The sequence below is a fragment of the Corvus cornix genome, chromosome 5 (assembly GCF_000738735.6).
Source record: "Corvus cornix cornix isolate S_Up_H32 chromosome 5, ASM73873v5, whole genome shotgun sequence".
Lineage (NCBI taxonomy): Eukaryota > Metazoa > Chordata > Aves > Passeriformes > Corvidae > Corvus > Corvus cornix.
The window spans coordinates 14328302-14341601 of NC_046335.1; the positions used below are offsets into that span (position 1 = coordinate 14328302).

The window sequence follows — 13300 nt, forward strand, 5'->3', positions numbered from 1 at the left end:
TGGCAGATCACCCTGCTGGCTGTGGGCAGAAGTGAATCCGTGAAGGCTCCCGCGGCTGCTGCAGCCGGAGAACACGGTTGGTGTGAGTTAGCCAACCCATCCAGCATTAGAGAGCTGTCGTCCCCTGCCTCTCGCAGGGTGGGGGAGCTCACCCTTTCTTCACTTCTTAACTATGTATCTCGAGGCTCTTGGCCACAGAACTGTTACGTGTAATCAGAGATTTTTATCGCAAATAACCCGTTTTTCTGCTCGTTGGGCAGATGAACCGCCCAACTTCCCGGCAGCAGAGGGCAGCAATATAACCCCTGCCAAAGAGGATGGTTTAGTGCTTTATGAAATACAAGCTTTTCACATGCTCATTCAGTTTGTTTACATTGTATAATTGTTCAAATATGAAGAAGCTGTTCATTCTTTCCTCCTTCCCTCCCTGTGGCTCAGCATCCAGGCTCTCATATGTTACAACTTTCTGATGCTGCCGATGGAGCACAAGATGTTGATGACTGGCTTCTCTTGATGGGCTACAGAACCGATGCTGTGGTTGGTAACGCACCTCCACTGCTGCTCCTTTTGCTTCTGATTTTTTCCATAATTGAGCACATGCAATAGACTTTGTGCCTGAATCAGTACTACAGTGGAAACAGGTTTTGTTTCCTAAATTTTCGTTGATTTTTCTCCCCAAAATATCACTTCATGCGTCCAAATGAATGTCTGTTGGCAGTGCCAGTGATGAGCTGGGGTTTTCATGCACGTGTAACTGCTGAGATACAGGCTGCCTGCCGGCTTTGGTGGCCATTCAAAAGAAACATCAAGAGACTTTCCCACGTGTTGGCACGGATCGCCGGAGCTCCCGGCACGTGCAAGGATCGCCCGGGGCTTGTCGCCGGTCGCCTGATGTTGGGTGACTCCCAGAGCTCCGAGTTCCCCAGAACACGATACTGTGAGAAACTCAGCTTCTCCTCTTCCGCTGCATTTTATTCGGCTAAAAATAGCAGAGTGCGGGTGCTCAGCTGGTGCCCGCGGCCACGGCCGCCCGCCCGCCGCTGCCGCCGCCGCGCAAGCACAGCCCAGCCCCGCTGCCCTCGGCGGGGGCTCCGCGGCCGGCGGCGCTCGCAGGGCGGGCCGGCCCGGGTTACATAACACCGCCCGCCGGGCCGGGCCGCGGCGGTGAGGGCGGGCCCTCCGCGCAGCCCCCGGAGCGGCGGGGCCGGTGCCGCTGCCGGGCCGCCCCAGCGAGGCTGAGCGAGCGCCCGAGCGGCCGCAGCGCGGCGGGGGAGAGACAGCGCGGCCCTGGGGCTGCCCGCGGGGGAAGCGGCGGCGGCGGTGCCGCGGCGGTGAGTGGGACGGGGCCTGCGGCGCTGCTCGGGGCCTGTTGCCGGTGCTGGGGGGCTGCGGGAAGGACCGGCGGCGAGGCGGCGGCGCCTGGGACTGCACCGTCCCGTCCGTCCCAGCGGGCGGGAGCGCGGCGCGCTCAGGGCGGTCGGGCTCGGCGGGGCTCGCTGTCAGCCCGCCCGGCTCCAGACCCGCCTCCTGTTGCTCGGCGCGCCGGGGCAAAACTCCGCCGGGACAGCCCGGTGCCGCTCGGCCCCCGGGCCGGCCGCCCGTGTAACGGGGGTAGCGGCACCGCCGGGGCCGCAGAGCGGGAGCGCCGGCAGGGCTTGTCCTTACCAGGACAGCTCCCTGGGTACTACGAGAGCTCCCTGTCTACTCCTAATACGCGTAATATCGCAGCTGCAGTAACCGCAGCGTATCTCCCGAAGTAATACACGCTAAACGGGGTAAGCCTTTTATTTAGCTTCTCTCAGAAAATCCCATCTGCGAACGAGTGCCAGCCTGGTTCAGCATTCATCTGCATTCTGCAACTTTTCTTTCTCTGATAGATGTCAGGCTCTTGCCAAAGCCGGTTGCTCAGCGTTACTGTCACATTTCTTCATCTGTAGGTCCCTACTGCCAGGACTCTACTGCGGTTTGCAAGGTCCTTGTTCCTCTTCTCCCTTCCCACTTCTCTCCCCTTCAAACCTATTAGATATATCCTAGCTTGGCTCTGATTCCCCTTTAGGGGGTCTGACCTTGTCTCACATTTTCTTCCTAAACTGATAGAAAGTTTCATGTTTTTCTATTATAAGAGCAACTTAGATTCTGTGCAACTTCTGTATGTAAAGTTCCCCCACACCCCAATGTATGGTAAGACTGGTTTCTCATACACTCTTTTCTGCCATCTCTTATATTTCCAAATCCTTATTGTTTTGGCCTTGAGTGGGTTTAGATCTTTGTCCAGGAAAATTTAATTTGTAGAAATAGATCTACTCAAATAGGCTAACAGACTGAAATCTGCAGCAATTATGCATGTATATGATGACTAATTGTGAAAATTATGGTTGCAAGACACCGCTTTATTTTGCGAGTTCATCAGAGCAAGGATGCCTGTCTTCTTTGCCTCAAATCTAAGCCTGGCTGTCTTGAACCATTAATGAAAAATAAAATCACTATGCTACTCTTACCACTTCCCTGCTGCTAGTTTTGGATGTTACTTTTCAGCCCTTGGCATGGTGCATGTAATTTGAAAATCTTTGTAAACAGTGCTTGTTTTCTGGGGAAAGAATTTTAAAAATGCCACAAAACTTTAAAAGCTGATTGGTTGCCTTCAAATGTGTTCCTTCTTTTCCTGAAAGTGTCTCAAATCTGCGGTTGTTGAAATGCACATAAGCTTGGCACAGTCTCTGTGGCTGCCGAATGTGTGAGCCAGTTGGATCTCAAGGAAATGTAACTTATTGCAATCAGTCCCGGGGAGTCTTTTTGTTCCACAAGAAACAAACATGTTTTGGTGAGTCACAGTAACATTGTTCCATACAAACTAGCTGTCAGGAAGTGGAGTCTGACAATGCCGATGGTCCCTCCGTAAAAGCAACTTTCCCCTACACCCAGTGCTGTTTTCATGTTGTTTGTGAATCACAAGATCCAGAGTCCTTTCAAATTCCCAAGGAAGCCAGAATTAGCTACCATTCAGGGTGCAGTACTGTGGTGCTTGCCTCTCTTGTTGTATTCCTTCTGATAGTTCCAATTCTTCCCTTCAGCCATATTTCACTGCTCCTCCTTTCCCTCTCATATTGGCTAAGACTTGTAGCATACTTCCAAGTCTGTTCCTGGCACATATGTCCTCTGTGTGGCCTTTGTGCACTAACCTCATTGAAAAGATTGTCTAGCTTTTCTTTGGGAGTAAGCCATTTTTTGTGCTCCTCCACTTACCCGTGGCTTACAAATGATCCTAAAAACTGTTGTATATGCTTGTGGATGCTTGGCCTCAGAATGTGGCTGTACCTGCATCCACATGACTTTGGAGAGCAATTCCACTGCCTGAGGGGATGCTCCACACCTGCATCGCAGCTTCAGAAAGATAACTGGCAGAATTCTGTTGGAAACAAGGTTTTTTGCCATCCCTTAATATGTGTATACGCATGAGTCTTGGTATGTGTCTCTTTTGTAATATTTTTTTGCCGTTTCCCAGTTTCAGCTAAGTATGACGTGAGGAGAACAGCTCCAAGGTAATTAAGCTCCTGCAAATTTTGTAGAAACGGGCCAACAGGGAAAAGCAAGTCTAAAATCAGACACTTGCTAGTTTTCCCAAGTTTTTAGCTCAGTGACTGGGTGATACATTTGTATGTGACAGCCTCCATTTGGCAATAATATATTTGGTGCAAATGAAGCTGTAAAGAGCAAGGGAGAAGGATCTTCTGGGTAAGTGCCCCTGAACTGGCATCTCCCTTAAAACTTCAAAGATACGATACATTGCATTTTGAACATGGAAACAGAAAGTCTTGGTACAGTTCAGTGTATACTTTTAATCAACCAAGGAACACAGCTCTCTAGGAGATCTGTTTTCCTGAGTTGGTCTGGTCACAGAGTGCTTTGTTTTTACATCCCTGCATCTCCAGGGCACAACTCCTGTCTTTGTTCTGCCAGGCACACATTTGTACAAGTACAGAAGGGCTGTGATCTCAGCTAGTGTCTTTAGATTTATTTTGACAAAATTGGCTAACAGTTTCAAGATTGCCATCATATGCATAATGCCCATGAAACCAAGCAAAAGCAGTGGTCATTCATCCTGGCTCAAAATAATGTGTTCTGGTGGGACAAATCCCAGATCATTTGTAATAATGACAAGATACTGGATTTCTGTTTTGATTTGGGTTTTCTTAACTGTTAGTCCCTGTCAGCAGGATTTTTGTGGCACAGCTTTGACCTGTCCTCTCAAACTTGTTTTGCCATATAGACAGGTGCAATGGTGTCCTTAGAAAGGGTCCCCATATAACTGGATCATGTATGTCCACTTGAGGATTTTGGGCCAAGTGTGAATCCTGGTAATTCAGGCATGTGAAAGGAAAAAGCTACATTGTAACAGGAAAAATTCTTGAGCTCCCGGAATGTTAACAGCGGGTGTTAACTGGCAAGGGAGTTTTTAGCTGGTACATCTCTGTATGAAGACAAAGGTACCAGGCACCTGAGATCAACAGGAATAAATACCAGGTCCTTCAATACCTCTTTGAATCTGGCTGAAAATCTTCTCACTGTCTTTGTAGCGTAGTAAGTGGAATACTCTTATCCCTGAAGGAAAATATCTTTTAGGGTAGTGCTTACTGATGGTCAGTAACGTCTCAGCTTCTTCAGGCTGCAATTCTGTGAAATTAAAACATGCAAAACAGGTGGTCAGGGTCCCTTTTCGTCATGCAAGTCTGCTGTGCAAGCAACTGAATGATAGGAATTGTGCCTTTAGTTAATATTGGTTAAAGTAGTCTAAAATGACACAAGGAAAACTGAAAAGTGTCATTGTGTCATCAGTTGCCATCAAGTGCAGTGTTTAAAGTTCAAAACAGCCTGATATTGATTAGTTATAGGCCCCAAATGTCACATCCTTAAATTTTGGTCTGAAATACAATTTCATTGCCTGAGGCTGACATTGGCATATGCAGACTTTTCTTATAATACTTCCATGGCTAGCTGCAGTGTTGTCAGCCTCAACTTAAACACAGTCTTGTTCTTTTGTTTGAAAGTTTACTCTTCCTGTTTGTTCTCTAGTGTTTGTTGAGGGCATAACAGTCAGAGTATTAGGGAAATGGAGTCTTTTAAACTGAAAGTGGAGATCCTTACCTAAGGACCACTCCTTACACACTCTTCTGCAGAGCTGGAGCTTCAACTCAGTCCTTGCCTTCCACAAGGACTGATGGCTTTACAATATGCTGTCTTTGCCATCCATTGCCATGGATTCACTGCTTCACAGACTTAAAGTCTCATGAACTGTTGCTTATCATATGTTCCTGTATTGCTGATAAATTGCATCACAGGATGATACTGCCTGAATTACAAAAAAACTACTCAGAGAGTAGAGCCCTGGGTAATTTAACTTCAGGTATCTGAAGTGGCCCCACCTCAATGCTGAGAAAAGGATGGTAGGTCTGACAGGGGCGGTGGTTCTCACTGACACACCATATCAGGTTAATAAGCAATCTTTGACGTCTCTCTCTGTGCACACAGCTTAATTATATTTCAAGGGAAGTGCATTGATTTCAAGGGGGTGTGGAAACATTTCTTTCCCTTAGACAGAACTGACTGTTAATGTCTCTGGTGTTACAAGCTTCTTTTCTATGTTACACTTAAAAGACATGGACTTGATATAAAGCCCTTCATATCAAGGGGTTTCAAGGGAATTTCTGCTTTGACTATAACAGGCTGAGGATTACAGGGCAGTCTCAGCCTTGGGATATCACTGAACAGGTGCGTAAAAAAACATACTGGAAGAAATCAAGAGATAGCAGGAAACAGGGAGAACCAGAAGATTGTAATTTGATTTGAACTCAGGTATCAAGCTGTGGCTTGCTTGTTTTGTTCTTGATTAGTGTTTATTTAGTGGTGTTGAAAGGCGAAATAACTGCTGTTACAGTTGTGCTATGCAGAAAGCCTTTTGAGAAACGTGACAGGAATACTTGGGAGCACAAGCTGAGTGAGAGGCCCACGTGGGATAGCTTGTGCTGTTATACGTAGTAGATACAGTGCCTGTCACCAGGGAATCCTAGACACACTTCACATAAGGCGACATGCTGCTCCCGTTGTGGTTGGTAATGATTATAATAACAATAAGAGTAGAAGGGACCTACAACAATCACCTGGTCCAACTGCCTGACCACTTCAAGGCTGAGCAAAAGTTAAAGCACATTATTAAGGGCACTGCATGCCTCAAACACTGACAGGCTTGGGGCATTGGCCGCCTCTCTAGGAAGCCTACTGCAGTTTTTGACCACCCTGTCAGGCAGGAAGGGCTTCCTGACATCCAGTCTAAACCTCCCTTAATGCGCCTTTGCTTCCACAAGTTTGCTCTGTGATCTTGAAGGAACGTGTACAGTCAGAGGTTTGAAATGGGACCAGTGATGTCGGATGCTTTGTGTGTGGGGTCTGTCACAGATGCTGCTGAGAGCACCAGTGTCTTCATCTGTGAAATGGGACACTAACATCTTATCTCATAGGGTACACTTGATGTGTGTGGCAGCTGTGTTGCAGGTACCACGTGGGAGGGTGTCACAGGTGCAACAGAGTAAACCACCCACGGTGGATCTGGGTACTTGGTTTTATTTAAAAACCAAGATTGGAGTTTTCACCCTAAAAGATTATCTCACACACTGACTCGCCTACTCACTCATCTGGACTGACACAACAGCAATAATAAATTAAACTGTGAAAAAAGTGTAGGGGGTACTTTTGGCTGTGTTTTCTCTCCACCTCACATAGAAGTGATATGTGATTTAAAGCATTACATGCTTGTGTTATTTTCCTGCCATTATAATGAGGCAATTGTATCACAAAAACATGTGTTGTCTCTGACTGAGGAGCAGTTTGAGAGATGCAACAGCTGGTCTTTATCCAGGCTCTGTACCCCATTGTTGGTGCAGCCTGAAGAAGTTCAGAGGAGCTGAAGGTGAAAAGTGTACAAGCTCTGATGTACCCACTGCATTTTCAAGTCAGCATGTGAGAAAATATACCCCTGCCTTAAAGTTTCTGTGACCAAATAAAAGAAATCATTGAAGCTGTCAGTTCTTCCCCAGGCTGTATATTTCCTTTAGCTTAGATGACTGATTTCTCTTAATGCAAGAGTCTTTGCATGAGCACTTGAGTCTTTGGTAGTGTTTGTATGAATGGCAGATGACAGCAGTTGGCAAATGTAGGTGATGTTTCTTATGTAAGTCAGCAGAATTGGTCTGTAGGTGCAGCAGGGTAAGCACAGGCTTTGTGTGAAGTATAAGACTTTAACACTGGCTAATAACACTGGCTCAGTAGACACCACAGACGTGCCTTAATTTAGATCTCAAGATTAAGAGAGCACCCAAGGAAGAATTTACTTGTTACCTTGTCTTTTAAGTCCACAGGAGTCAAGGTAGAAATCTTGGCTCTGTGACAGTATTGCCCCTGGCTTTACCAGACCCTGGGATTTTCCTTTGTATTCTCAGATTATAAACCTGCTGACTCCATTAGTTGTGCTGTTGGTGTGAAATGCCAATCCATGGAAAATGTCTGCAGCCTAACAAACAGGAAAAGATTTCAAGCTTCTTTGGGTTGTTTTTCTTGTTTGCTTGCTTGTTTTGGGAGGATGTTCTTTTGATTGGTTAGTTTGTTTTTTTTTCTACAAGACAAGTTCCTGTCTGGGATGGAGCTACCAGCAACCCTAAAGGTATTTTCATCTTCAATGTTATTTTATTTCTCCCCTCAGGTGTTTGCTTGTCCAGCTATTGCATATTGTGATAATACAGGTTGCCCAGAGAGGCTGTGGAGTCTCCTCTGGAGATACTCAAAAGCCATCTGGACACAGTCCTGAGTAACATTCTTTACTAGGGGACCCGAGCTGAGCAGGGAGATTGGATTAGGTGAACTCCAGTGGTCCCTTCCAAGCTCAGCTATTCTGTGAATACCTCATGATGGAGGAGAGCTGGTGCTGTCATTCTGGTCTGCAGAGTGAAATAGTATTTGCTGTCTGATGAAAGAGCTGAAGGTGTTTATAAAAACCATTTTTATAAGTAATTACATCAACATGTTTAATCCCAATACTTAAAATGTCACAGCCCTTTTTTTTTTTTTTAAAGTCCTTTTGTTGTTGAATAGTTGTGGTTAGTCAGTGCTGAGCAATCTACCTGGATGTGCTTCAGTGCTCCGCAGGTAATTGTTTTCTGTAGCGCCCTTCCTATGTCAGCTATCACTGGTATTTGTGAAGTCCTGTTATTGCTACTAGCAGGTTACACCTTAGTTTGGGGATTTGCAAATAGGTGTTTTTCTCAGTTAAGCAACTATATCGCCAGCTAACCCACTTCTTGATTCTTTTAGTCTTGCTCAGATCAGATCTGACATTTCTCAGTTTGGTTTGGTGTGTGGGTTGTTTTTGCTTTTTTCATGCTAACTGGTAAATCAAAATCCTTTTTTTTTTGTTTTTCCATGCTGAATGGAACAGAGCATAATGATGACCTAAGCCAGACCTTTAAGATGCTCAGCTTGCCAGGTGGGACACTTGAATCATTAGGCTGTGCATAATGATTAGGTTCTGCATAATGATTCCTTATTTACACAGGGTGAAACTGTGTAAAACCAGAAAGAGAGATCAAGCGCTTGACACCTGTCTGTGCTATCCTTGCCAGTACCTCCAAGCCCAGTACTTAGGACAACCTGATTTTTTGATGGGTGTTTCTTTTCTGAAAAGTCCTTTCACAGCAATTCCAAACCAGATTCCTTGGTGAGTAGGAATTGCATAGACAGTCCCTTTATCCAATGTTATTTTAATTCACAACTAAAATATAGTTAGAAATATGATCTTCCCCAGAAAATGGAAATGTTGATTCCCATACATCCCCAGGCTGCCTTTCCTGTGTAAATGAGAGAGCAGCTTCCACCTCTGGCCTGCCTGTGATACCAACCTCCACCAATGCTCAGCAGACTTTCTTGGGCTCTTTCATGCTTTTCCTCCCAGTCTTGCCCTCACACGTAATCCTTCTCATAGCCATGTCATGACCTTCACTCAGATTCCTCCTTAAAATGTTTTTGCTGCAATGCCTATGAGATTTGGCCATGGTTATGCAGCTGCTGCTCTGCCTGTGGCTTTTCATGCTAATACTGCCTCAGTGCTCCTATGTGTGTCCCCTCTGTCTATATCCATATTTTGTTTGTATCCATATTCTGTTCTCTTCTGCTTCAGCAGTACCCTCTGAACTGGGGATGCCTGTTCACTCCCTGCAGCATGGTGTAGGGCTGGTTTACACCTAGGACCCAAGCTTCTGCAGAGTAGTAAGAATATATAACACAGTTGCCATGGTTGAAGAGAAATTTTTATCCTGCTGCTCTGTGTCATATCTGAGGGGTTTCATAGCTCTTTGTCAGAGCTGAGACAACACTTTATAATTTATAACCCTTGCAACCCTGCTGCAGTGATGACATCTGTCTCCTGAGCAGTTAGTGGACAAATACATCACTGGCTGCTTGAAGATGCAGACAATTAGTGGGCAATGAGGCCAGTCTGCCCAGAGTATCACTTACAGTAGGTTAATCAGTGGGGCAGTGTAGTCATTTAACTCCTTGGGCTGCACTGGCTTTGCAGAAATGTTTCCTTTGCAGTGCCCATGGCTGCCAGGTAATATAAGATCATCCAGCAGATGTTACAAGAGTTACAGCTACAACAGATGTTACCACAGTTCCAGATGTAACTGAATCCATGTTTGAGCATAGACATGTCAGCCCAAAGAAGGGGCCATTCAAATGCTTTCCAGTGCCATAACAGAAATAATAGTTGGCCAGAAAAAACACTCTCTCATCCCTTGCTGAAACTGGAAATGGACTTCTTTGTATGGGAAAGAAGAGACTGGCAGGTCAGATGTTGTGGGAATATCTGGAATATTTTGCTGAACCTGGTTTCCTTTAAAACTATGGAAAAATATAAAATCAAGTTTGCTCTAAAAGGAATTATGCCCAAGTGGTAATGTGGTATTTATATATTTTAAATATGTTGTGATACTAACTTACAGAAAGTTTTGTGGGGAATGCTGCATTTTTCACTATTAGTTTGATCCCCTCATTGCTGCCTGTAGCTTGTGGTTGTCTGTACTCACCAGGGGAGCTCCTTTGCCTTCTAGATTAGTTATCCAAAGAGACTGATTCTTACCTTGTTTTAGGAGCTGCTGTGCATAGCTGACATTAGCCACATATGCTCTGCTTCCTCAATACTACTAGTTTCAGTGCTTTTTAAAAATTATTTATTTAATTTTTTTAGCAGGACTGTGGCAAATTTGCAGTGACTATGGATACACCACAAGAGAGAGAGAACAAGGGAAAAGTGATGAAGGGGATCATTTACAGGCATTTAAAACTCCCCCATTCAAACAACACAGTTTTAGAATAACCCTGATCTGACTTTCAGATAAGTGGTCCAATATCCAGTTTACATCCCCAGCCATGGTATAGTTTAGTCTGTAGGCTGATGTGTTTTGAGATGTTCTTATCCTGATGTGTTTTGAGATATTCATATAGTTCTAAGGATTATTCATGTTAGCAAAAGGCTAACAAGACAGTTGGAAAATAGCTGGTATTTCAGTTCCCTCTCTAGAGGTACCATCAGCATTGCTAACTCTTAAGATGTTCCTCCTCTTCTGTCCCTTGGGGTTTTTTTCACCATTGATGGCAAAATTCTGGTTGAATTCTGTGTTTGGTTGGCTGTGCTGAGGTCACATGGGGGTCACAGCCTCACTGAGGCTTCTGGTCTTCAGTTAATTCTCTGTATTAGCAACTTCACAGGGTTACCTTGATCAACATTTTCTATTCCAGTGTTGTTCTTTCACCTAGATTTTCATCCATCTTTGTTCTTCTCTTCAGTTTTTCCCCATGCTCTTCCCTTTTGCTGCCTGATTCCGAAATAGGTGCAGAGACTCATAGTTTTATCCCTGTTTGTATCTGTAGCTTCTAATTTGGAGGTAGAATTTGAACCAACTTTGCCCCTCATATTTTGTTTTCCCTGATTTCTCCACCTCTCCTCCATATTTTTGTTGTAATTCTAGAAATGCTGCTCAGTGTAGTGTAAGTTATGACACACGGCAACTGAAAAAGTAGAGAGATTGTTGGCCTTATGGACTTGTTTTGGATTTACACCAGCTTGAGTAAGTGGCACCTGTTTTGGTCCTGGAGTGTATTAGATCTACACCATTAGGATGATGCAAATGGTAGTGGGGTGGGTAGACCAAACCAGTGTGTTTTATTGAATGTCTAAAAGCAGATGTACCCAGCAGGATCTTAATTAATCAACAGAGAATGCTGCTTTATATTTTCTAATAGTTTTGGGGAATTAGGAAGGAAGAATTCCTCATGTGCTCCGTCATAAGAGACAGCTAGTGTCTACAAAGTGTATTCCATTCAGCCAAATTATGCAGCAGAGGTATTTCCTGAAAATATCCGCTAACCTCCTTTTTGTCTTGCATGATTGTAACTGAGAGCAGAATCTAGATGAGTGTGTCAGTCTGTGAAGGGAATCTCCTGCTAGAGACCTTGGGAGTAAAAAACGAAGTGGAAGATAAAGGAAAATTACTATTATGTTAGAGCATGAGTTAATGATTTCTAAAATCTCAGCTCTAACGTACTTGTCTGCACTTCTACTTCTTGCTGGTCTTCATCCCCTGTATTCTTGACTAATTCCCATTCAGCAAACATCTGTCAGGCATAATAATTTCAAGCATTAATCCTTACAGGTATTAACCAGCTTGTTAGTTGATGACCTGAACTAGATAGTTTCAGGGGATTATTGCTATTTAAATCTCACCTACATTTTAAACAGTGGCAACATGCCCTGCTCTGGGTTTCTTTTCTTTCTTTTTTTTTATTTTTTTTTCTGCACTGATAAATCTTTGGATTGTCATCTCCTCTTTCACTCCCGCTGCATGGGAGGAGGCAGAGAGGAAGTTCTGTGCTTCCTCCTGCATTAGTAAGGAGGAAGCCACTGGTTTCTCTTTGTGCCAGACTTGCTCGTGCTGCCAACTGTGCCAAATCGCTGTTCTAACTCCCAGTGGACGCCAGGCTGGATTGTGGTTGCCATGCTGGCAAACCCCCGGGGAACTTTGATGGAATCACCGCAGACTTTTACCTACCCTTTTTACCAGATTTCCCAGGATTTTGGTAAGGTTTTTACAACATTACTTTTATTTCATAATGTAGTGAGATGGTTGGACCGGCAGTGTGTCTGTATCTTTTGGCTCCTAAGAACTTTTGCACTAATTTTCTGCTTTGCATGAAATTTTCCAGAGACATGGAAGTGTTAAAGATATCAAGTGTCTTGAAATTTCAAGTATTTGAATTCTAGTGAAAGGGGAAATAGAAGTCAGTGGCCTGCTGCAGGAGAGCCATGAGTGAGGGTTCTGGCAGCACCCAGCTGGTGAAGGGCGCCAAGATGAGCCCATTCGTGTGCTTTTCTCTGGAGCAAGCCCACACCTCCCCTCCTGCCTGGTGCCAGCACCACAGGGTGCTGGGGGAAAGGATGGGAGGGCCCAAGGGTGAGGGCCCAGTGCAATGAAATAAGGCCTGATAAATTGTTTTGTGAGCAGCAGGCCAGGATGGGGAACTCCTTCATGTAAGGCAGGAGAAAGGAAGCCAAAATATCCCTACTGTGGTGTGCACCAGAAGGGCTGGAGATAAGTGACAGTGGGTGAAGTTAATAGAGAGAGAGTGTCTGTTGGGAGCCGGGAGTGTGGCTGGCACTCAAGACATGCTATCAGCTTTTACAGCCCCAAAATGTTTGCTGAACTGGGACTGCTGAGATCCCTTCCCTGAAGTGTGGGTTTAAGGTTGCATATATAACTGTTGAAACATGACCTGGAGGTATGCAAAAGGTAAAAAAGGGGATTAAAGAAATTCAGAATTATTTTTTTTAAGTAGGGAGTATAGTTTGCACAAACACTGTTGCTTGCATTGTGCTCATTGAACCCAGACAAGGTCATCGAACGCTCTGCTCTGTGGTGGTTCAGCAATTAGAGTCAAACACATTTTTCTTCAGGAGGATAACTGGCTTCTCCTGTTTTATGAATCAACCTTTTTCAAGGTACCTGCTGAGCCCTGATCTGTAAATTGAAAGGGAAATAGTGGAGAAAAATTTCAGCAATATGAAATGCCTATAAAATACAGCAAGTGTTTGTGTTATTTTTAGAAGATGGTTTTGGAGACTAGTGGGGAATTATTTTTATTTCTTTTAGACCAAAGTTGAGTTTGTGCCATGATGTCTATTACTCCTTGTAGAAGAATTATG

The 13300-nt window shown here is 44.6% G+C and overlaps 1 protein-coding gene across 5 annotated transcripts in view; it reads left to right on the forward strand.

Annotated features, from left to right (window-relative positions):
* The first annotated feature begins 1269 nt into the window (after positions 1 to 1269).
* Positions 1270 to 13300, forward strand: part of SYNE3 (spectrin repeat containing nuclear envelope family member 3) — a 65435-nt gene continuing 53404 nt past the window's right edge. Inside the window, exon 1 of one of the 5 annotated variants that reach the window (XM_039552025.1) lies at positions 1270 to 1331. Coding sequence is in view for 3 of the 5 variants with exons in the window: in XM_039552026.1 (XP_039407960.1) it covers positions 2731 to 2821 (91 nt within the window). In the remaining 2 variants the exon portion in view is untranslated. Of the gene's footprint in view, positions 1332 to 1571; positions 1776 to 2380; positions 2822 to 12009; positions 12178 to 13300 lie in introns of those variants that run through there. The other 4 variants (XM_019282248.3, XM_039552026.1, XM_010394663.4 and 1 more) reach the window with 4 other exon arrangements.